The sequence below is a fragment of the Phalaenopsis equestris genome, unplaced genomic scaffold (genome assembly GCF_001263595.1).
Source record: "Phalaenopsis equestris unplaced genomic scaffold, ASM126359v1 Scaffold000477, whole genome shotgun sequence".
NCBI classification, from domain to species: Eukaryota; Viridiplantae; Streptophyta; class Magnoliopsida; order Asparagales; family Orchidaceae; genus Phalaenopsis; species Phalaenopsis equestris.
In genome coordinates, this window is record NW_018164918.1 from 219,400 (window position 1) to 243,778 (window position 24,379).

At 32.4% G+C, this 24,379-nt stretch overlaps 1 protein-coding gene across 2 annotated transcripts; it reads right to left on the reverse strand.

Annotated features, from left to right (window-relative positions):
* Positions 1–4,214: 4,214 nt before the first annotated feature.
* LOC110027993 (E3 ubiquitin-protein ligase At1g63170) lies at positions 4,215–21,053 on the reverse strand. 2 transcript variants are annotated; one of them, XM_020729670.1, is made up of 5 exons: positions 20,712–20,815; positions 18,966–19,691; positions 6,471–6,602; positions 5,512–5,800; positions 4,215–4,798 (listed from the first exon to the last, which is right to left on the reverse strand). In XM_020729670.1, the coding sequence occupies exons 2-5, from the start codon at positions 19,619–19,621 to the stop codon at positions 4,607–4,609; spliced, it is 1,269 nt and encodes a 422-aa protein (XP_020585329.1). In that variant the 5' UTR covers positions 19,622–19,691; positions 20,712–20,815; the 3' UTR covers positions 4,215–4,606. The 2 variants fall into 2 exon arrangements, with proteins under 2 accessions (XP_020585329.1, XP_020585328.1); XM_020729669.1 differs by lacking the exon at positions 20,712–20,815 and adding an exon at positions 20,933–21,053 and having other exon boundaries at positions 4,216–4,798.
* Between the last annotated feature and the right edge of the window lie 3,326 nt (positions 21,054–24,379).

Consider the following 24,379-nt stretch of genomic DNA (forward strand, 5'->3'; position numbering starts at 1 on the left):
ATCATACATTCCTCACGCATATAGCCAAGCATGTGGTACCATAAACTTGCATCAACCTTTGTTCCCTATCAATGAATTCCACCATCTCATTGATCATGTAAAGAGTGCCTTCGATTTTGCCCCAAGCTATCTTTATTGTTTCTCTAGTCACTCACCTATGAGAGTAGTCAAATACCCTAATTTTATTCCTTGGCTTGTCGAGATTAGACAATTTGATATTAATCACCCTTTCTTAGATACTGCAGATCTTATTGACTCAAAGTATAGTTTTTAAACACAGTTTTATTGGAGCATACATAAAAAAGGAACATGAATCTACTAAGTTTCAATACTAACTATAGATAAAACCAGAGAGTCACATTGGATTTCTCCTGTAGAGAAATTTATAGAGATATTCCTACTTTGGCCTCCACCACTAACCATTTTCGGAGTTTTGCAATCTTTCTTGAAATAACTTTTTTTTTGCAGTTTCGACATTCTCATATCCCATTTCCTTTGCCAAACTTGGACCTTCCTCTTCTGGATTTGAATTTGCTTATGTTTGTATTCATGTCCTGATTTCTTCTTCTGTTTTCAATATTCAACGCATAACCTTAAGATTCAGCTCTTATTATTTTTCTGCAATTTTCTTCATTCAACACTAGCCCTACGACCTCATCGAAGTTGAACTTCATATTACCCGAAAAGTTCCCTCATCGTCATGACCAGTCGTTGTACTTGTTCCAAATAAAACATAAAATTAATAGTTTTCTGACCTCATCATCAAATTTGATACCCATAAAACGCAATTGACTAGTCATAATATTGAAATTGTTGAAGTGCCACCGAACAATCTTCCACCATCTTCATTTTGAATAACGCCTTCATTAGAAAAATCTTATCTAAAATAGAAGGTTCCTCATACATCATTTTCAGTACCGCCATAAGATCCATAATAATTTTCTCATTCATAGGTGCATTTCTAATATTAATGGACAATCATCGTCGAGCATTTGTTTACTTAAAATGTCATTCAATCTTGTTGAGCATAAGCAACACTCAAAACTCAGCTATTCGGCCTTTCTTGGCTTGCCGAGATTAGAAAATTTGATATTAATCACCCTTTCTTAGATACTGCAGACCTTATTCACTCAAAGTGTAGTTTTTAAACACAATTTTATTGGAGCATCCATAAAAAAGGAACATGAATCTACTAAGTTTCAATACTAACTATAGATAAAACCAGAGAGTCACATTGGATTTCTCCTGTAGAGAAATTTATAGAGATATTCCTACTTTGGCCTCCACCACTAACCATTTTCGGAGTTTTGCAATCTTTCTTGAAATAACTTTTTTTTTGCAGTTTCGACATTCTCATATCCCATTTCCTTTGCCAAACTTGGACCTTCCTCTTCTGGATTTGAATTTGCTTATGTTTGTATTCATGTCCTGATTTCTTCTTCTGTTTTCAATATTCAACGCATAACCTTAAGATTCAGCTCTTATTATTTTTCTGCAATTTTCTTCATTCAACACTAGCCCTACGACCTCATCGAAGTTGAACTTCATATTACCCGAAAAGTTCCCTCATCGTCATGACCAGTCGTTGTACTTGTTCCAAATAAAACATAAAATTAATAGTTTTCTGACCTCATCATCAAATTTGATACCCATAAAACGCAATTGACTAGTCATAATATTGAAATTGTTGAAGTGCCACCGAACAATCTTCCACCATCTTCATTTTGAATAACGCCTTCATTAGAAAAATCTTATCTAAAATAGAAGGTTCCTCATACATCATTTTCAGTACCGCCATAAGATCCATAATAATTTTCTCATTCATAGGTGCATTTCTAATATTAATGGACAATCATCGTCGAGCATTTGTTTACTTAAAATGTCATTCAATCTTGTTGAGCATAAGCAACACTCAAAACTCAGCTATTCGGCCTTTCTTGGCTTGCCGAGATTAGAAAATTTGATATTAATCACCCTTTCTTAGATACTGCAGACCTTATTCACTCAAAGTGTAGTTTTTAAACACAATTTTATTGGAGCATCCATAAAAAAGCAACATGAATCTACTAAGTTTCAATACTAACTATAGATAAAACCAGAGAGTCACATTGGATTTCTCCTGTAGAGAAATTTATAGAGATATTCCTACTTTGGCCTCCACCACTAACCATTTTCGGAGTTTTGCAATCTTTCTTGAAATAACTTTTTTTTTACCACTGGAGCTACACTAGCCCTTTAACCGACATATCGGTTTCGTATTTTATCTCTTGAGTCGTATGCTTCTCTTCTGTAGACAATCACAAACACAACGCTGAGAGAAAATTGTCCCAACCAGATTAGGCGAAAGTAAATGAGAAATGTGCGTGAGAAGTTACCTAAAAATAAATAAATAAATAAACTTTACTGTGTGGATATTTGTAGGGCGAGTGATGCCATAATCCCTAAGAAGATGGATTAAAATGTTAAAAATATGCGAATATGCGGGTGAAGCTCATTTACTATGTCAATTTTTTCTTTGTTCAATATTTAATTATCTTAATTATTCCATTAAAACAGTCATTAAGGATATTTTAAAAACATGAAAGTATACATAGAAACGTTTTTATAATTCTAGGAAACAATGCATTTTCCTTCCAAAAAATATAAAAAAAATTTTAAACCAAGGTTCAGGAGATTGGACTGGACATTGAACAGGTAGAAGAAAAGATTCAAGGTTCAAGGTTCAACGGTTGAACCAGAGGTTGATCCCGGTGATGTCGTAAATATAAAAAAATATTAAATATTACTTAAATGACATAAAAATTAGAAAAAATTCAGTATGTAAGATCAATAAGAGAGAGACATATCAAAGAAAATATAAAAACAAAAAAAAAGAAAAGATAATAGACTAATAGTCATGCATATTTCACAAAAAGGTAAATAAGAAAAATGAAGTTGTGAATTATTAGAGCAAGACACATTCTTCGTGAAATCAAAAAATTCAAACCATTATTCATGGTTTTCAATAAAAATATGGTATAAGAAAAAAAAATTGCACTTTAATCGGTTGGTTGGTTCGACCGTCGGTTTCAGCTGGTTCTTTTCGGTTCGATGCAGAGCCGTTTTTTAGCACAACCAGAACCGAACCGTTGACCGATTCAAGGTCAAACAGGTTGAACCAGCCAATTCGGTTTGGTTTTGAAAACGTTGCTTAAAACACATTTGCTAATATAAAATCAAAACTGAAAGGATAAATTAATTAAAATACGACCCAATGTATCCATTTTCTTGGAGAGAAATATTTCCAAAATAATTTTTATAAAATGAATACAAAGTTTTAATATTCCTCATGCAATCACAATTCAAATAACAGAGTAAATAATTGAAATAAGATTATATTAATGATGATATTGATATTTTTGTCAAATCATGATTACTAATTATGAGGGGGAGTATATGTTTAAAAGACTATACTGAGCATTTAGAGCATCAAATTGAAGATGTGGTAATGGAAATATGAAGAACAGAATGAACTTCACTGATGATAATGGGAATAGTGACAGAGGATGAACTGCAGCGCACAGCATGATATATTATTATTCTCAAATCTAAACTAATTTCAAACGTACAATTAAGTTCAAGTAATTAAACAGAATTAATGATGATGATGACAAGTACTTCATACAACTTGATGTGCAGCTGAAATGCTACAAATTTATCAAGCAAAGCGATTGATTTTGATAGAATCCAATAAAATCAGAAGCACAATCATATCATACGCCAGCCATTTTTCCATACATAATCATAGTACTGTAAATCAATACATACGTTACATTTTTCTTAAATAAATTTAGGGGCATTTGCAAACATGCAACTCAATTCTTATGTATTTAAACATCTAACACCTCAATTTTACTTTTTTATATTTATACCGTTCAAATCTTTCACATCACATCAAAAGTACTACATTTTCAACTTTCAAAATATAATACACACCTCTTTATGCATAGATAAAGTGGCATATATGATATATATAAAAGTTAAAATTTAAGTGCCAGAAATATAAATACATAGATATTGAGTGGTATCTATATATGTAAATATTCCTCTTTTTAATGGGTGACTTCAATCCCTGTAAAAAAGATGGGGTACATGAAGCCTGGGAGCAAGTTAAATTACAAAAACAAAGCAGATTCTCAAGTATATTCATTACATAAGATAAATTTGGTGTATCCAACATATATGAATCTCACATTAAGATAAAATTTGAAAATAAATTCATTTACAGAGACCTGCACCAGATAAAATGATCAGAAGAAACATTTCAGGTGCTGCTGATGATATCCATTCCATTACTAGAGGGAGTAATCAACCCAGTAAAAAAAAAACGATACTTAAATTCTTCTAGTATTTTATTGTACAAATGACCAGCTTGAATCGCCATCTTCCTCTAAAACACAAGAAGAGAGGCTACAAAAAACACTATGGTTGCAGCAATATGATGTATATTATATATTTATTTATATATGCAGAAAAGTTAACTTCAAAGCAACCAAATAAGGAGCTGGTGGAAGCTTTTCATCAACATCTCCAAAAGCTGGACTGAAGTTTCGAACCCTTTCGCTGATTATGATTCCTGTTGTTGGTTAAGGTTAGCAGCAGATGAAGAACTGTTGTTGACTACTTCTTTCTTGCAGAGAGGGCATAGGGCATTTATCTTGAGCCATTTATCGACGCATTCCAGGTGGAAGAAATGGTTACATGGGAGCTCGCGGAGGTCGTCATTGTCGACATATTTTGTGAGGCATATGCAGCATACCTGTATCAGATTCTATTAAGATTAGTGTTTATGAGAGAGAGCGAGAGAGACAGGCAGAAATCTTAAAATCCATGGCCATTGACATACCGAGAGAGAGGCAGAAATCTTAAAATCCATGGCCATTGACATACAAACCACTCTTCTTCTGTATTTATATATCTAACACCTAAACTTTAATATTTACATGCATAAAACTCAAATATTTAATATCACATAAAAAATGACATTATTAATGACTTTTGAAAAGTGAAATACAACATTTCATGGATAAGTTTACCATTATAAAAGTAAATATCGAACTTTAGGTATTAGATATTTAAAAATATAAAAATTGTGTGGTATGTATGTATTGTAACCTCCCCTAATATAAAATAGTATGTAAAGTACACTTTTTAATCATGTAATTTACCACTATTATATAATCAAAACCCAATAAAGATATTTAAAATTATAAAAAACATATGTTTTAATTTGTTTGATGACTCCTACAAGACTCCTAAAATTATTAAAAATTACATATTTTCCAAGCAATAGAGCCATCAAATAAACAAGTTCAGCATAAAAAAGATTTTTTAAGCTCATTTTTGCTCCCAACTCTAAACAAGAGCCCAGCTACCTTGTTAATGTTTACCACCAGTACTCAATTCTTAATTAAGAAAATCAATACAAAAAACCAAAAAAATTAAATTGAATAAAGAAGATGTGCAACTCACAGCATCTTCAGCTGAGATGATTCGTTCCTTATCGGTTCCGGCTGCCACAATACCACCATCACTCTCCGAATCTATTTCACTTTCGCCAGCAGTCTGCATTCTCTTCACTTTAAACTTATAAGTTGGCAGAGCATTAATGGATTCGGCAGGGGCTCCTCTTGTCAGAATCATCTCCTCCCTCAAGCCCATGATTGAAATTATGCAAGGCAAGCAGCAGCATATCATAGCACATAGGATAAATGGCATAGCATACCCAATGCAGCTGAATGTAAGGAAAACAATGCATAACCTGACAATTTCAGAGAATTACTATCTCAGCGAGTTAGTCCAAACGAAAAGAGAATTTTCATAGGAATTCATCAATGGTCCTTGAGTTGGCCAATTACTCCTCCTTAGACCATATTTATATCCCAAAGCCCTTACTTCCTCCACAGTTTCCTCCATAAATCTAGTAATGTTCTCGTATTATTTGATTATTGCAATATAGATCTAAAAGTGATTAGAGGTCAACATTGAATTCCTTCAATTTGGTCATCATCATGTAAAACCTCTGCTCATGATAAAATTGCTACTGCTGCTTATTAAACATATAATAATAACTGCATGTAAGCTTCTGAAAAAATAATCAAATTACGGGAGGAAATAGGATGGGTATCACAAACAATTATTTGATAAACATATAATAATAACTAAGTTTTTGAAAAAACAATCAAATTACGGGAGGAAATAGGATGGAGTGAGACAGTTTGGAATGAGTGGATAGCAGTTAGGGCTCTCAGCAGGGATGTGAGGTTGAATATAAAAATATCTTTAGTAGCATAAATAATTATTTGATAAATTTTGAAATATGATATCGCATAGGACTGAAAAGTAAAGAAAGGTCAACTCAAAACCAACAGCAGAATTCCCATTTTGTTTATTAATTTGAGGCGTTACGGACGACTTAAAAACAGGGGTACCTGTATAAGTTCGGAGCATTGGAAGTAGATGTGCGGCCGCCAAATAACCAAACATTTCCAACAACAAACCATACGGCGAAAAAGCAATCCAAAGCCATTTTTAAGTGGTCAACAAGTGCATTCAGATTGAGCCTGCAGAACAAACAATTCATTTAACATCAAATATAGAAGGATTCTATATTACAGGCAGAGTTCTTGACAGTCACAAGAAGATATAATCGGTTAAGAACATTCTTCCAGAATTAACTCATCTTCTTTCAAGCAAATTGGGATGTAAAGGACCACACCAAACCACTCTCATGTGGGTGGATGTTCATTCCATCAATTCCAATTTGCACCTTGTTCTTTCAGGTGAAGAGAAACTGCATTATGTTCATTTTAATTCCAGAAATAATCCTTTATTTCTTTTCCATTAAGCAAGTAACTTGCATACGATTATCAACTGGTTATCAATGAAATGAAATTGATAATTTGATTACAAGAAAGATCTAATGTTTAGGTCAATACATTTCAATCTAACAAATCACAGAAAATTCAATAAAATTCGCCCAAAAAAGTGTCACTTTAAGAATATCAATGAAAATTTCATGTTTTCAGTATTTATTACAGATAAGATCTAAGAAAAAGTGAAATCAGCTAATTTGAGAAGCAAATATTGGCCAACATTTTGTCACAAGTTCAACAACAACAAGCCTTTATCCCACCAAGTGAGGTCGGCTACATGAATGCTTTTTCCCCATTGTGTCCTATTGAGAGTCACATTCTTATTTAATTCTAATAAATTAAGATCTTTTTTTTTTACAATATTCCCAAGTCCCGTTAGACCTCTACCCTTCTTAACATAAGTTAATTCAAAAACATCTACTCACCTAACCGAATCATCAGATAATCAAGATTTAATGTGGCCAAACTATCTAAGACGACTCTCTCTAATCTTGCTTGCCACTGGAGCAACACCAGCCTTTCACAAATACATTCGCTTCGCATTTTCTCTCTAAGTGTCAAGCCACTCATCCATCTAAGCATCCTCATCTCAGCAATGCTTAAATTAATTTTATGATTATCTTTCAAAGGCCAACATTCTGTGTCATAAAGCATTGCATGTCTCACCGTCATCTTATAAAATTTTCCAAAGTCTAAGCGGTACTTTTCTAACGCACAATAGGTCTGATGCATTCCTCCACCTCAACCAACCAACTTGAATTCTATTAATAACATCCTCATCTATATCTCCATTACTTTGAACAATAGACTGAGATCTCTAAAACATTTACAACTTCTAATGATTTGATCACTCATAGTTACAACCCTGCCATTGGATCTCCTACTACTAAAATTACATTCCATGTATTCAATTTTAGATCTACTCAAACGAAGGACTTTAGAATCTAATGTAGACTTCCCAAATACAAGTATTTTATAAACTCATTCTCAAGTATTACCCACGAGAAGGATATTATCCACGAAAAACATACACCAAGGTACATCATCGTGTAAATGTCCAATAAGTGCACTCATAACTAAAGCAAAAGGATATGGGCTTAAAACCAAACTCTGATGTAATCCAACTGAAATAGAAAAATACTTGATCAATCCTCCTATTCGAATACAAATAATAGGCCCAGTATACATATCTTTAAAGACTTAAATATAAGACACGTCAACACCTTTCTTTTCTAGAACTCTCCAAAGAATTTCTATTAGAACCTTATAGTATGTTTTTTTTCTAAATCAATAAAAATCATATGTTGATCCTCCTTAGTCTCTCTGTACTCTCCATCAAACCTCTCAATAAATATATAGTTTCCATAGTAGATCTGTCAGGCATAAACCCAAATTGATTATGATAAATATTTGTAGCACGTCTTAAGCTATGTCCAATTATCTCTCCCATAATTTTAATGTATGACACATTAACTTATTTCCTCTATAATTTGCATACTCTCGTGCATCTCTTTATTTTTAAAAATGGGGACTAAAATACTCTTCCTCCACTCAAATATTTTTTAGTTTTTAAAATAATATTAAATAGTTTAGTAAGCCAGAAACTCTCAAATCTCCTACATATTTCCACACTTCAATTAGGATATCATTAAGTCTTGATTTTCCACCTTTAATTTTCTTTAAAGCTTCTTCAACTTTGTTTTTACTAATACGCGGTAAAAATAAAAATTTTATTATTATTAACGATATTCAAATCACTAAGATCGGTAATGTTTTCAAAAACTTCATTGAAAAATTCATCAAAATATCTCTCACCTATGTTGAATATCTTCCTCTAAAAAAAACACTTTTTAATTTTCATCTTAATACAATTCACTTAAATTAAATTTTTACATTTCTTTTCTTTTTATTTGGCTAGTTTATACATCTATTTTTCTCCCTTTTTAGTATTAAATATATTATCTCTTTAGTATTAAATATATTATAAAGATCACTAAAAGCATAATTCTTAGCATCACAAATTATTCTCTTATATTTTTCCCAATTCTCTAAGCATTTACATTTAAACTAATTTTTATAACAAAACTTCATATATTTTATCATTTCTTGCACATCATTATTCCACCAACAAGTATTTTTATTTATAAAAATATTTCTTTTTGATTCTCCAAGTACATTTTTTGTCGTTTGTATAATAGTTCTTGTTAATTTATCTCAGAGTGAATTAGTTTATTCATAAATATCTCAAATATTGAAATCTTGAAGTTTGCTCATAAAGATAATTGTGATTTTTAGACGCCCTATGTAATTTTATGACAATTTTTATTATATTTTTTATCTTAAACTTCTCATCTTAAAATTCAAGATAATTAAATGATGTTGAATATTTAAATTTTCACTTGGAATAACCTTACAATCTTTAAATTCTTAACGATCTCTTTTTCTCATGAGAAAATAAACAAGTTGTTTTATTAGATTCATTCTTATAAGTAATAAAATGCACATTTATTTTCTTAAATAAAATATTAACAATAACAAAATCATAAGCTAAAATAAAATCTAAAATAATTATACCTTCTTCATTAATCACTCCAAAATCGTAGTCAGCATGAATATTTCTAAAATCTTCCGCCATTAACAATATGTCTATTTAAATCTCCAATAAAAAATTTTTCTTCAAGATGTATCATTTGTATTAATTCTTCTATGTCATTCTAAAATTTCTCTTTTCAACATATATCTAAACCTACTTGAGGAGCATAAACACTTGTAACATTAAAAATCTTAGTATCAACAATAATCTTTAGGGCTATAATTTTATCTCCAATTTTATTTATTCTTATAAAATTATCTTTAAAATCTTATCAATAATTACACCTACACTATTTCTAGTGCAATTCCTACCTGAAGGCCAAAGTTTAAAATCTAAGATATCAATCTTCTTCGTCTTTTCTCCAACTCATTTAACCTAAGATATCAATCTTCTTAGTCTTTTCTCCAACTCATTTAGTCCCTTGAATGCATAAGATATTTATCTTCCTATAAATCATATTATCTACTAATTCCATTAATTTACCTGTGAAAGTATCTATATTCTAAGATTTTATCAAAATATTAGTTTCATGAATTAACCTCTTTGTCTGCATTTGTCCATAATGTGGGAACTATTGTTTATTTGACATTACACGTAGAGGCCGGTGTAGCGGCCCTTGCATACTTTCATTGCATTCAGATCACACAATATTTCGCTTTCAGGGAATATCCTAGCATTTACACAGTGATTTAAAGTATTCATGTCATAATTTTTAGACAAAAAATTAACGTTGGTTGTCGACTATCTAACGCAACCCTCCACTTTCCACATTCAAGACTTGGGACCCAGCAATGACAATGTTCATAAGTCATAAATTCAATAAAAATTAATAGATTTAACCTCTATTAAATGAAGCTTTAAAAACTCTGAAATGGAAATCAGCGGGTAGTTATTAAGAAGAAAGGAGGATTTGTCTTATTGATTGAATTTGTTACGAGCATACACAAGCACATATGAGAACACAATCAGATGGTAAATAATATGAAAGAATAGCTCCAATTATGAATATATTAAAATGTATCTTGCTAATATATTCTCCTTCCAATATGAGTCCCGCCTAATAAGGAAAAATTATTAAATATTTATTGTTAGCTGTAGCTTATTACAAAAGAGAAAAATGTACGTGTCCTACAGTTTTCATAAAGATATTTGCCACTTATTCTACACTGAAGACATGAGTACCAAAATATTTTGAAAGCCTCATCATCCTATAAGAAATTACAACTAGTTCAATAAAGTTAGTTTGTTTATGTAAAAGAATGAGAAAAACAACATCTGGTAGAGGATGGAAATGACACAAGATGGTGTTTATCCAGCTCACATGCATGACCATGAAAGTGTAGTATAAAGGAAAAGCTAGAGGTAAAATCCTAAATGGCTAAATTTTGTTGGGAGGAAGATGACTTTAGTTGAAAATGCTATTGAAAAGAAGTAAAGGTGAAGAAAAGAGCAAAAGGTACAATAGTTGTAAAGTAGGATTTCATAAGCTTCAACATTTCCACCCATCATCTTTTAGAGCTAAGATTCAGAAAGATATAATGAGAGAGATAGAAAGTTATACGACAATAATGAAACTTAGTAAAACAACATACAGATAATAATTTTATCATCGTAGAGAGCTTTTAATGGATTTATAATGCCTTGTCAAGAGACAGGGGAGACCCATCAACCCCAATCACAGAAGAAATTGACTTTATGTGGACAAAGGATAAAAAGCGTGGTCACATGGCATATAGGAAGAAATAATCCAAAATCCAGACATACATGAGAAGACTGCTGCAACAAATATAAGGAGAAAACAACATGAGAAGTAGATGTAGAGGTTTAGGAAAATCTAAACCAAATGATCATGCTCCTTGTAAGAAATCATACCAAGCCTAAAGGAATAATAATATTGAGAGAACTACTGGCATAAGTAGATGTTCCAAAAGGAAGTCATGCGATGCGAAGATAGGAAAAATTGGCCCAACATCGAACCGAAGGATGATTGGTGTGGCCACAACAAGAGCAATGAGAAACTAGCATCGTCGTTGTGCTATACACACTATCAATGTCTTTGAAGTGTGTCACGTGTGAAGCTAAGCAAAGCAATGCGCATTTTAAAGCGTTGAAGCAAAGTGTTCAGTCTAGTTCACAGTTTAACGAAGAAATAAATGGCTACTAAATTAATTTAGCTTGTTTTATAAAACTTTAGACTTATTTTGAGTTAAATACATTTTCGTAACTTTTAAGTTTATAATTATTGCAGCAAACTATTAGAAATTGTTCGAAATTTTAATTTGTAAGTTCACCATCAATGTTTGTCTTCAAATTAGGCATTGCACCACATTCATTTCTATTTTAGATCAACATTTAAGTCATACTTTATATTTATAATTATTAATGAAGATATTTATACATTAATAATTTTATATAACCTATTCACATTTTAGATAACAAAAGCGCCACTTCACTCTGTACTTTGCGCTATAAAGCAAAAATAAAATCTTGTGCATCACATTATGCTTTGGTAAGAGTGCTTACTATCAATCTCATCGCTAAAACCACATCATCATGTTATCCTATAACGAGGACATTTGATTAAGAAATAGAGGAGAAGCATATGAGAGCTCAGAAACATAAAAAGAACAAAGATGATAGCCAAGCAATTGCAACATTAGATAACATTCTACATGTTAAAGGGATGGATTAAGCCTACAGAGAAATTTAGCAACTAAGAACTGTTAACATTGTTGATGTCAAACCATAGGATCAATAGTAAAATGTCTATAATGAATTAACACATCCCACTTAACCTCCAAAGTACTATATTATTCCCTAATAGACATATCCTTTAAATGTAAAGAAAACATGCAGACCCTGAAAAGACATATCTAGAGGTTTGCCGTTTAGAGAAATTGATAATATCATCATGAGCTGGAAGAAATGCGTCAATCTAATATGATAGTGATACCAATACTGATAACATTGAATTTGATAGTGATACCATTGAATTTGACTCACTAGAAAACAAAATGCTCTTGACCGCAAAAGATTATTGATAACATTGAATTTGATAGTGATACCAATACTGGAAGTGGGTTTTCCATCATGTAGAGGTGTCATAGAGGACATGTTGCCATATGAGATAACACAAAAAAAATAAAAAATCATTGATAGATCAATCAGGTGTAGAGTTGAATCATAATGGGCAGGGAGCAACAAACAAAACTAGTATGGGTAACGCGATGTGTCAGGCAGACGCCTATGAGAACGATAGTTATAGGCACAAAACCTATAATATATTGCATGTACGTGATGAAGCAACTAAGCATTTAGTAATTGTGGCAGAAGACATACAGGCATGCAGGTGCAGCAATGGCCGTGAAGTTGAGCAGCAGGTGCAGGCGAGAGCACGTGCGATGGAGGAAATAGGGCTCTAGGCTTGCACAGTGCAAAGTGAATGGTGTGCTGGCAAGCTAGCAACTACTGCACGCAATGGAAGCAAGGCTAAAATTGCTAATAGGCATGGGACGGAATAAGCAAGCAAGATTGGTGAGCACAAATGAAGGTCGATGGGTTGTATGGGCGAGACTAAATGGGTGTTCTTGCTCTAATTTCATTTTTAGTGGAATAAAAAATTTGTGCTTCGTAGACTGAAAATATTGGGCCTATAAATGGACATATGGAAAAGTAGAAAATGAAATGAAATAACAAGGAATAATACCACCATTTATGAGAATCTTAAAATATATCTTCTAATAAAACAATCTTGTAATATCAAGAATCCTATCTAACAAATCAATACTACCAAACACACCAATAATACCAAATCAGTTCAATAAAGAGTAACCCTCAGGTGAAACTCTTACAATGAGCCACTAGCCACATCCCCTACCTTTGCCATAGCAGTCTTATGGAAAGATGACTGGGTATGAATTTCAAGAATATTCGGCAATCCCCATTCAAAGATTTTCCAATTGGATAAATTGACATTATCATCTTAAGCAAGAGAAAAAGCACCAAGTTGAGAGTTTGTAATGAGAACCAATTAGAAAATAAAAACTCTTAAAACAAGAGATAATTGATACCATAGAATTTGATAGAGGTGCCAATAGTGGAAGAGAGTTTGGCATTGTATAGAGGAGTTGTAGAAGACATGAAATTGTAGAAAATAAGAACTGAAAAAAAAGGAATTAGATTAGATCATTGAGTTGTAGAGTTGAAAGAAGAACAAAGTTATGGCCAACAAGTTAAACAAGCATATAAGGTACCAAGGCTTGCCTATAGGCATGAGTGCAAGGCTTACAAATTATTGCATGCATGTAGTGGAGTAAGCAAGCAGCTAGAAAGAGCGGCAAAAGGAATGCAGACATGAAAGTGCAACAATGGTCATGAAGGCAAGTAGCCGAACGTAAAGCCACTCATCCACCTGAGTATTCTCATCAGTAACACTTAATTTTGTGTTTCTCTTTTACAGGAGAACATTCAGCTTCATAATGCATTGCAGGACTCACCACCATCTTATAAAATTTTCCTTCATGTCTACGTGGTACTTTTCTATAATGCAATAGGCTCAATCAATTCCTATCCAACTTGAATTCTATTAACAATATCTCCCTCTATATACCATCACTTTGAACAATAAACCCGAGATATGTTAAAAGTCCACTCTTTTTAATGACTTCATCACTCATTGTTACAATCCAATCACTAGATCTAATACTATTAAAATTATATTCCATGTATTCAATTTTAGATCTACTCAAAAAAAATTCTTGGACTTTGAAGTTGGCTTCCATAATTCAAGATTTACCGGAACTATCTCTCTAGTCTTATCCACAAGAAGAATATCAACGGCAAAAAGCATATACCAAGGCACACCCTCATGTAAATGTCCAGTAAGAACATTCATAACTGTGGGCTTAATGCCGATCCTGATGCAATCCAACTAAAATAGGAAAATATTTCGTAAATTATCCTTGTGGTTGAGCACAAATAACAGTTATAGTATATATATCCTTAATTACTTGAATATAAGCAATATAAACACTTTTTTTTTCTAAAACTCGCCAAAGTCAATCTTTTTGAACTTTATAATTTTTTTAATAAATATGCAGATCCTCCTTACTCTATACTTTTCCATCAAACCTCTCAATAAATATATAGCTTTCATAGTAGACTTGTCTGGCATGAAGATTTCGAGAAAATTTGTATCAATTTGTAACCAATGTTCACTTATTATCTCCCATGACTTTAATGTATTACACATTAACTTTATTCCTTTATAATTTGCACACTCTTGTGCATCCCCTTTATTCTTAAAAATATGAATCAATAGTCTCCTTCTCCACTCATCAAAGCATCTTTTTAATTCTTAAAATAATATTAAAATGTTTAGTAAGCAAAAAATTTCTCGGATCTCATAAACATTTCTACACTTTTATTAGATATCATCAAGTCCTACTGTTTTTCCACACATCATTTTTTTTATAAGTCTCCTCAACTTATATTTTACTAATGTGATGGTGAAAATAAAAAAAAATTATTATTGTTTACGATATTACTATCACTAAAATCAATCATATTTTCACGATCTTCATTAAAAATTTATCAAAATATCTCACTCACTTATGCTGAATATTCTCATCTAAGAAAAAAAATGTATTATTTCAACCTTCATAATGGGTATAAATTAGGCAAATAAGTAATATGTCGATAACTAGGCATATATGAGGTAAGGAAAGAAATAATGGGAAATACTAGCCCAATTTATTAGGACATTAAAATATAGACTCCTAATATTAAGAGTCCTACCTACTAAGCCAATACGGCTAAACACACCAATAGTGCCAGGTAAACTTAACAAAGAATAGCCCTTATCTAAAACACTTACATTGAGACACAAATAACTTTCCCTGCATTATCAATAAGAAAGTTTAATAGAGAATAATGCTTATAAAAAACTCTTACATTAGCCTATATAATATTGAGTAGCCAGCCACTTCACACCTAGAATATCTCCATATAGGTCAATTTATAAATAATAGTAATGCATGCACTCCCTTGAATTTTCTTATTTCTCATCTCAATAGGTTAAGCGCCACAATCAAAGAGAATGTGATAATATTCATACCAACTTTGAATGATATATATATATATATAAGAAATGGTCAGCGGCTATTATACGAGTCTCCAGCCACCCCTAATGTGTCTAACAATTCAAGTACCACCTCCTTAAGACAAATTGTGTCAGAGGGGATACAAACCCCCGACCTGAGGGGTCTTATACCGTGGATGCCAACCAACAGGCCAGGGCACGGGGCAAGTGCACACACACACACAGATATATATATATACACATAGATATATATGAAGCATTATTCCATAAACAGAACTTCACTATTGGAAATCTTACATTATTCCGACGCAAAATGAAATCTATCAATATATGACAGACATCAAAATAGATTCTAACATATAAAAAATAAATATTAAATAGAATAAAAATAAAGCAGGTTTTGTTAAAGCCCAAAGTTAATGTACCTTGTCAATGGTAACGTGAGGAAACAAGTTGAAACAAATAGATGAATAGACAACCATCAGTCAAAAAAAAAAATCCTAGAGTTTATAAATTTAATGTCAATATAGAAATCACCAATAAGATGGAATAATTCTTCCAACAAAAGATTGTTGATCAACCTATTCATTTTATTGGGTCCTAAACATATTCTTTTAGATTTCACAAGGATGCTTTCTCTTGGAAAATTTCTTAAATTATTTTACCCATCCAAGTCCAATTAATCATTAATAACAAAAAATGAAGGGCTTCGCTTGGCCATACTCCAACCGACTAAGCTAATAGCTAACGCTTTCTTTCATCTTTCTACTTCATATTAAATGCATTCAATTGTGAGACTCGACCAAAAAAATGTGGCAACAATTAGCTTCTCTTGTCCTAATTTCATCCTTAGTAGGCTAGCTAACCAATACTAAGACAAATGAAGGACTTGATCAAACTAAATTATAACTTATTAAGATATCAATAAACACTTCCATTCATGTCAAAGGCATTCAACAATGATGCTCGACCTAATGGAGAGGGAAAAAGTAACACTAAAGGTATTTGAGAAGTTAAACTCAATAGTCATTATTCTACGCACCTATTCATGGCATGGTGGTTGAGGATGTAATACCTCACTATGTGGTTGCAGGTTTGAAGTGTATATTGCCCTTTGGGCTCAAATTTCCCCCTAAAAATGTCACTATTTGAATTCTATGCATTAAACATTTTCAAATAAATCTATGTATTTCTTTCAGAAAATTCACATCATGTGTCATATGTATAAATTCAAAATAATTACAGGACTATAAAATTGAAAAATAGAATGTTGATGATGGATATGTGTGTGACGAACTAAATCTTCATCAAATGTTATTTTTGAGAGATGTTTACGATACCAACCTATGAAAACTCTTCTAAAAATAACCAAATTATAATAAATTGCTAGTATTTACATGATTGGTTTCAATTTTTAAGTACAGATTAGTCATCAAATTTTAATAAGCTCTTTCGCCCTAAAATGTATCTTCTTTTATAAATTGGCCAACGAGTCTTAAGTTGATATGCATTTAAGATGATAAATATGAAATTATAAGATCAGCTCATGACAAAAGGTTTAACGTGAGAAGATCTCAAAAAGAATTATAAAAAATTAAGCTTGGAATGCAATGAATAAGTTATAGAATATGTTATGGAAACATGAAACTGTCCAGCTGACACTTGAGATTACAAGAACAATTGATTAATCACCATGTATCCATTTAAGTATCAACATTGAAGGCAATGGTCGAAATTTAAACATTTGTTGGGTTAAACTTCACAAACACATTATCATCCATATCAAAACATACTATTAAAAATATTTTAGTTGATAATATAGTCAATTAAATCTAATCAGGATTTCAGAATTATGATACTACTTACGACCACTTCAGTCCTGTTCTAGTCAGTATCTAGTGTTAACTAGTAGCTCTACATTCTGAGAATGCTAATTATGTTAGCTTTGAACTACCTATTTCCCTACTTTATCTCTTTTATATTTGAGTCACCTGACATGAATGCATCCTCTTCTCTTAAATCCACATGTCAGAAACATCATCTATTTCCTACTGTTTTATTCTCTATGCATATAGCTAAATGTTATCCAAAATTCAATTTTACATCTAATCCTTTTAAATTTTATCATATATCTTAAGATTATCATGTATAATACTTTAAACATGAAACAAGTTCTAGATATTGCAAATAGCTCACAATTTATCACTATAGAAGCAGATAATATTAATTGGCACTACTTAGACTCAAAACAAAGCTCTTAAGGTAGTAGTGTAAATGTAAATCTTCGTTGAATTAACAAATCTAATTTTATAGGTACATCATTGCCATCAACAAGTTTCTATAAAAGCACTTTGCGATTTTGGAGAAGCGGGATTAGCATTTAGAACAAATGGAATGACATTTTAGAATGGACAAATTGAAGTCATATTTTAGAACATTAGAAAGGAAAGTTTCCAAACACAATCCCTGGCAAAATAAACAAGTCATTGCTTATTCCTAGATGGACAAATTTTAGATCAATGAATACATTAATGATTAAACAAAATTCTTCCTTAGCTGCATTTGACTGAATAAATCACAATTCATATAACCCAAAAAGAAGCACATTAACAGTTTATGATTTTTTAAGGGTTATGCAACTAGACTGTTCATCACACAATAAGGTTCGAATAAATTCTTATAATAGATGATTGATTGCCCCAAAATTTACATGAAAAATAAGCACATGCAAGGATTTACACAAGCAGGTGTGGCTTCAATCCATCTACCAATCACTTTCATGCTAATCCATTTCATCATCCGCAATGAACACCATATGATTGTTTGATCATAAAACACAGATCTTAATGTAAGAATGATCCGGATCAATTGCATGAATCACAATAAAAAAATCAAATCATTGTAAACACCAGCCACAGAGCCTCTAAAACTAAATCAATTCCTCCAGCTCTAAAGCATAACACTACAACACCACGATTCATAGCATTGCTAGTGTAATCCCACAAACACCAATCTAGCAATTCACCAATGTTCTATTATGTGATAGCACATCAATCTACCACGACTTCTACAGATAATATAGCTTAGTTCCACATCCTCTGAAATGAATATTACCACAGAAAACTTGAACAAAACATATTAGTATTGCAGTAGAAAGACTCGGCTCACATTATTCTAAGACTTATTGAACTACCAAGTAACGCACTTGACTTGAGTATAAAACCATCTCAAAAGGTAAAATCCCTAAGGACAATGTTTGACCGTACTTGTTGTGATAGAAGTAACTAGCGAATAGATTTGATAATAGAAAAGCTAATGAAGTTTCATTCTTATCCATTCATTGAAATCAAAGAAATACCTTTGTGCAGCTCTTATAGCATTCCGTCGAAATTCCAAAGCCCTACTGGAGCCCTGGCCATTTTCTCCTTCTGCAGCTTGAGCAACTGAAATCACTGTATAAGGATTGGACTCAGATGCATTGTTTTGAGAAAAATTCTGAAATGAGTTTGTCGCAGATTGCTCAGTAACTTGTCTGCTGCGATTAATGTACCGCCAATAAAGATGAGGAAGAGTAGCAACACATCCTGCTGTATAACCTACAACCCAGGCAAATAATGGAGTTTGTGGGTGCTCATGCTTTGAAAAAGAAAGAACAACAACAGCTGCCATGATCTGGCTCAGATTAACAATGAGCTCAATGGAGATCCATAAACCAGAATTCAAAGGGCTTCTATTGCGCCGGCCATAATTATCAACTCCCCTACTGGAGGAATCATTTCTCGAACTTGATGTTGTTTGTGATCTTGATGAATGAGATGTGGAAGCATTTGTGGTTGTCGAAGGTCTATCCTCATTGTGTCCATTTCCATGAACCTCTGATGCTGAAGAAACACAACCTCGTGCTACATCTATTACATGCTCATCTAAATTGTTATTTACTGCCCGGTCCATAAGCAATGGATATCTGTCTGTTTGACTTTCACACTGTTGTTCAAGTGAGGAACCAATAGCCATCCAAGTCTGTCAAAAACTTTGAAAATATGATAACATAGAGAGGTTGCTTTCTTATGTTTCAACACTCTCCCTGCATAAAATTAAATAATCATATTCTCATAAATTCATATATGGATACAAGATGCCTCATCAACTTAATAATAATAAAGAGTGATTACTATGGCTCAATTCCTATTTATTTACATATCTAACCCCTAAACATTACTATTTAGGTTTATACAACCCAAATCTTTCATATCATATCAAAAATACCCCCATTTTAACTTTTAAATTGTGAAATACATCTTTTCATGCATAAGTTAGTCGGCATGATGTAAGAATTGTAGTGTAGGTGTTAGATATGTAAATACATTGGAATTGAGTGGTATGTACATAAATCTTCCAAGATTTTAGCATCATTGTTGAAGACAAACTTTGAAGCCGTAACAATAGATAATTTCTATCTTGCTCAAAAAACATGTTTTACAATCAAATCAACCTGAAGGAAATGGAACTAAACTTCATTCAATAATCAAATTTGCAATTATTTCAAAGCTAAAGCAGTTCACACGCCACTCACTAAACAGCATTGTCTGAATTATTTCAGCAAAAATCATGAATTCAGGTACATTAATTGATATTTAAACTAATGAAACCCATGAATAATTTCAACAAAATTCAGGTAAATTAACTGATATTTTATAGATTGAAAAGAAATAAAGAAAATGCCAACCATAAGACCTAAAATCGTATTAGTTAAAAAATCTTTCAAGTGTCAAATATTAAGCCAAGAAAATCGGTTACAGCATTGTCTGAATTCGTTGAGTATAAAAAAGAACTTCCAGGAAAACAACATGCAGGCCAAAAGAAATAAATGCATCTCAATTACGAGCCCTAAAAATAAAACAACAAATTACTGCCCAACCCCCAAACCGAATAGAACTCCATCAAATTTCATAACAGCAAAAATTAACCAAATATGGTGCTTTTAATTCCCCCAACACAACAAATGAAGCAATCAAATAGGCTCAATAACAAAAAAGAAAGAACAGACGGAAGCCCCAAATTACATTTCTAACCAAAAAACACATGATAGCTCCATCTTCAATACCATATTAGTAATAAAGGCCGGTTCCCAGGATAAAAACCATGGAAAGAGCAGAAGCCCAAACAAGTCAATTTCGAAGTCGGAACCCACATAAAAAACCTAATCAAAAAAAAAAAAAAAAAAAAAAGGGTATTGCCGCGCCTCAAAATTCTACAGAAAGCAAAGTGAAATAATTAAACAAGAACATAACAAATCCAACAAACGATGATGGGAGATTATTTCACCTCAAAAATCTCGCCTCCTCCTCTGAATTTCCACGCAAAAATAGCTAAAAAAATGTTTTACGGTTAAACAAAAAACCACTTCAGCTTTCGTGGTTTTGAGGTCCTCTATCCCCGTTTTGGAAAGAGGATCGAGGAAGGGAAAAAAAGATAAGAACTAAGAGAAAAAGACAAGGGAGAAAATAGAGATTTACTATGTTTTTTTTTTTTTTTTTTTTTTAATGACTGTGTAATTTTTTAAATTAAAATTAAAATTTTGATAGACAATATTAAGGGAACAAATATTACATGTAATGGCCGCACGTTTGGACGATGGTTCGGATGTGACAACGAAATATTATGTGTACTTCATTTGTATGGACGACGTATAAGAATTTGAACATGTTACTATTGATTCACGACATCCGTTTGTATGGACATAATATTTTTTTCTCAAATAGACACATGAGAAGAACCTAGCCCTTGGATAAAAATGTGATATTATGGCAATTAAGAGTGTGATTTAGTATTTGATTAGTAGGGCTGTCAAGAAAGCTCGTCGTGCCCAAACAATTTGTGTTCAGTTTATTAAGTAGCTCTTGTTCGATTCTTTCATCAAACAAGTAAGTCAAACATGAATGATTTTTTGAGCTCGATTTATAAATCGGTCAAACATGAATAAAGGTTTGTTCGTTCGTATTCAGCTAATTGTGAATCAAAATAATCAAATAATCAAATATCAAATAATTATTATTATTTATATCATTTTTCTATTATTTTTTTAAAATATATTTAAAAGAATGAATATAAGAAATTTAAGAGATATAAATGCAGCAAGTAAAATTTAGGTCTTAAATATATAAATAAATAGGAATTGGCTTGTATGTATTTAAAAGCCCAAAAGAAAAAGGCTAGGCTAAAGCTAATCTCATCACTTTGTCCCACTCTTCTCTTATATTCAGAAGTTATAGAGGTAAATACATAGGAACTTGCTGTTATGTGTGTAGCCCACATTTGTGGGGAGGTTTCCTTGCGGCCTTGGAGGTGCTTAACTGTATGAAAATCTCACTTTTGAGCACTATAGTTGTGTGGCCTATATGAGACTTATAGCTTTTGAGCTCCCATTCGAGTTGAACACAAGCTTAATTGGAACATTTGAGCTTGAATCAAGTTGAACACAAATATGTTATTCACGAGTCATTTCAAACACAAGCAAAACACAAACAAAAATAAATTTTAGCAAGCCAAAGACGAACAAGCCATGGACTCTCTCAAGCTCGACCATTTAACCCCTAAGGATTAGTCGGTATAAATTTTGAAAAAAAAAATAGTTGATCACTTAAATTGTCATAGAAGTCCAACCATTTAGAAGTTAATTTAATCACAATAGTAATGTAGAAACAGCTCTCTAAGTGCTTGTTACTAAAATTAAACAATCATGAAAAGACAGCCAGACCTATTTAGGAGTTTATCTGGAAAGATTGCAGTTTTTGTTGACTTTAATCATTATTTTTTTCTATATTTTAACTTAAAACCAAAGATCAGACTCAGACCAAAGCCTTGGTTTCAATTTTTCTCTAACGTCAACGTAGATTCAAATCATAATATGTTCTGAAACTAAATCGAATCATGCACTCAGATCCTCCTATATCGTACAAAAAATTTATAAGCATATAAGTACACTCATTAAAAATCATCTAATCTCCAATCCACCAGAATAAGAGACGAAAGATATAAATATCTCAGCACAGACAATTGAGCAAGTTGTCAAATTTTTATTCTTTTGGGTCTTGTTTGACCAAATATAATATCTCATTATTAGTTGGAAAAAGAGACGATATAGTCATCAATAAATAAAATATATGATAGAAAGGACCATGAAATATATAATTCAGGAAAATCATGCATTGATATAAATAGAGCTTTCTCTAATATATCATATTCAACATAAGTGTAAGTGTTGATCTTACAGTGAACCAACAGTCCAAAAGAAAGGAATGCGGTGGAGAAGAATCCCATGTAAAGAGATTGTGATGCCCATCAAGCCGACCGAGATAAGTCAGACGAGTTATGCCAATTTAGCCAAAGCCGACTGAATTTAAAAGTTGATGGAAGAGTGGTTGATCGATGCCGACAGAGCAGCACATTCAGAAATCAATCATGAGGGTGTCCAAGTCTCTAAATCAAATGGAGCCAACCCATAAGAGAGCTAGCCCAATGGGAAGGTCAGTTCTAGAAATATATTCAGACAACTCATAGATATCAAGACCTTTCGCTGGAGATGAGACATGTGTAAATATTCAACTGAACTGAACCAACAGAGCTAGGTCAGCCAAGCCAAGTCAAGTATGTTGAGCCGATCGAGCTAGAAAATTACCATATGATGAGTTGTTGCTTATAAAATACCAAAAATATTAGAGAGTAAACCTCATCCAAATAGAGGCAAAATGTAATATTATTATTGTACTAAATCCTTTATAAATAGAGGATGCATTTATTGAAGAGGGGTTCCATTATTTTTACTATTCATTTGAAAGATATAGCTCCATTATAGAAATAATATCTCTCCAACAATCTGTCCACTCTCTTCTCACGCTCTATATGTTTTGTGTGATTTGCAAATATTTTTTGGTTCAATACTTTGAAAAGTGTTGTCAGCATGAATCATGTAACAAATAAGGAGAAGAGCAAACCAAGGAGAATAACCTCACAACAGGAAGATTAAAAACTACTTGAAGTGCACCTGGGAGTTTATAGCCCAGCATATCCAAGATATGAAGAATCAAATGTTAGAAAAGATTAGAGGCACACAGACCTGAGAGAGATATCAACAATCTCTACTTGATGCTCTGAAATCAAATAGTAGAAGTGTCCTCTCGATCTTTAAGAGAGAGGACAATGCCCAATACCTCGACAGTGAAGTCGGCACCAATTGATTGCAACCAATTCAGGCGTATCGAAGCACCGCTCCAAGCAAAAAATGTTTTTTCCCCGACAAATCTCTAAAGTTGAGCCTCCAGATTGATCAAGATTTTGGCACTAGAATCATGCAAAGCACAACTAGATCTAGTTGATCATGTCACTTCTTTTGATTCGATTGCATGTCTTCTCAGAAACAAAGATGTGTTGAAATGTCTACTCGTTTTCACCACACTGAGAAATTCAACTCTTGGATGGTTTAACATATTACTATAATGAGTAATCACATCATTCACAAATTTCAAGTAGATGTTTGTCGCACGGTTCGTTGGCACTCGAAAACCCCAAAAAGCTCGCAAGCTCTTCTACAGCTCTGTTAGGGACAGAGTGAGACTGTGCTCTTCTACAACTCTACAACTCACAAGCTCTTCCATAGCTCACACACACTTTTAGAAAGAGAAGTTAGAGGTTTGGGATTTAGAACCTATGGTTGCCCCTGCAACCCTTGCGTAGGGACGAAGGGAAGAACATTTAAGTTTTTTGTTAGGTTTG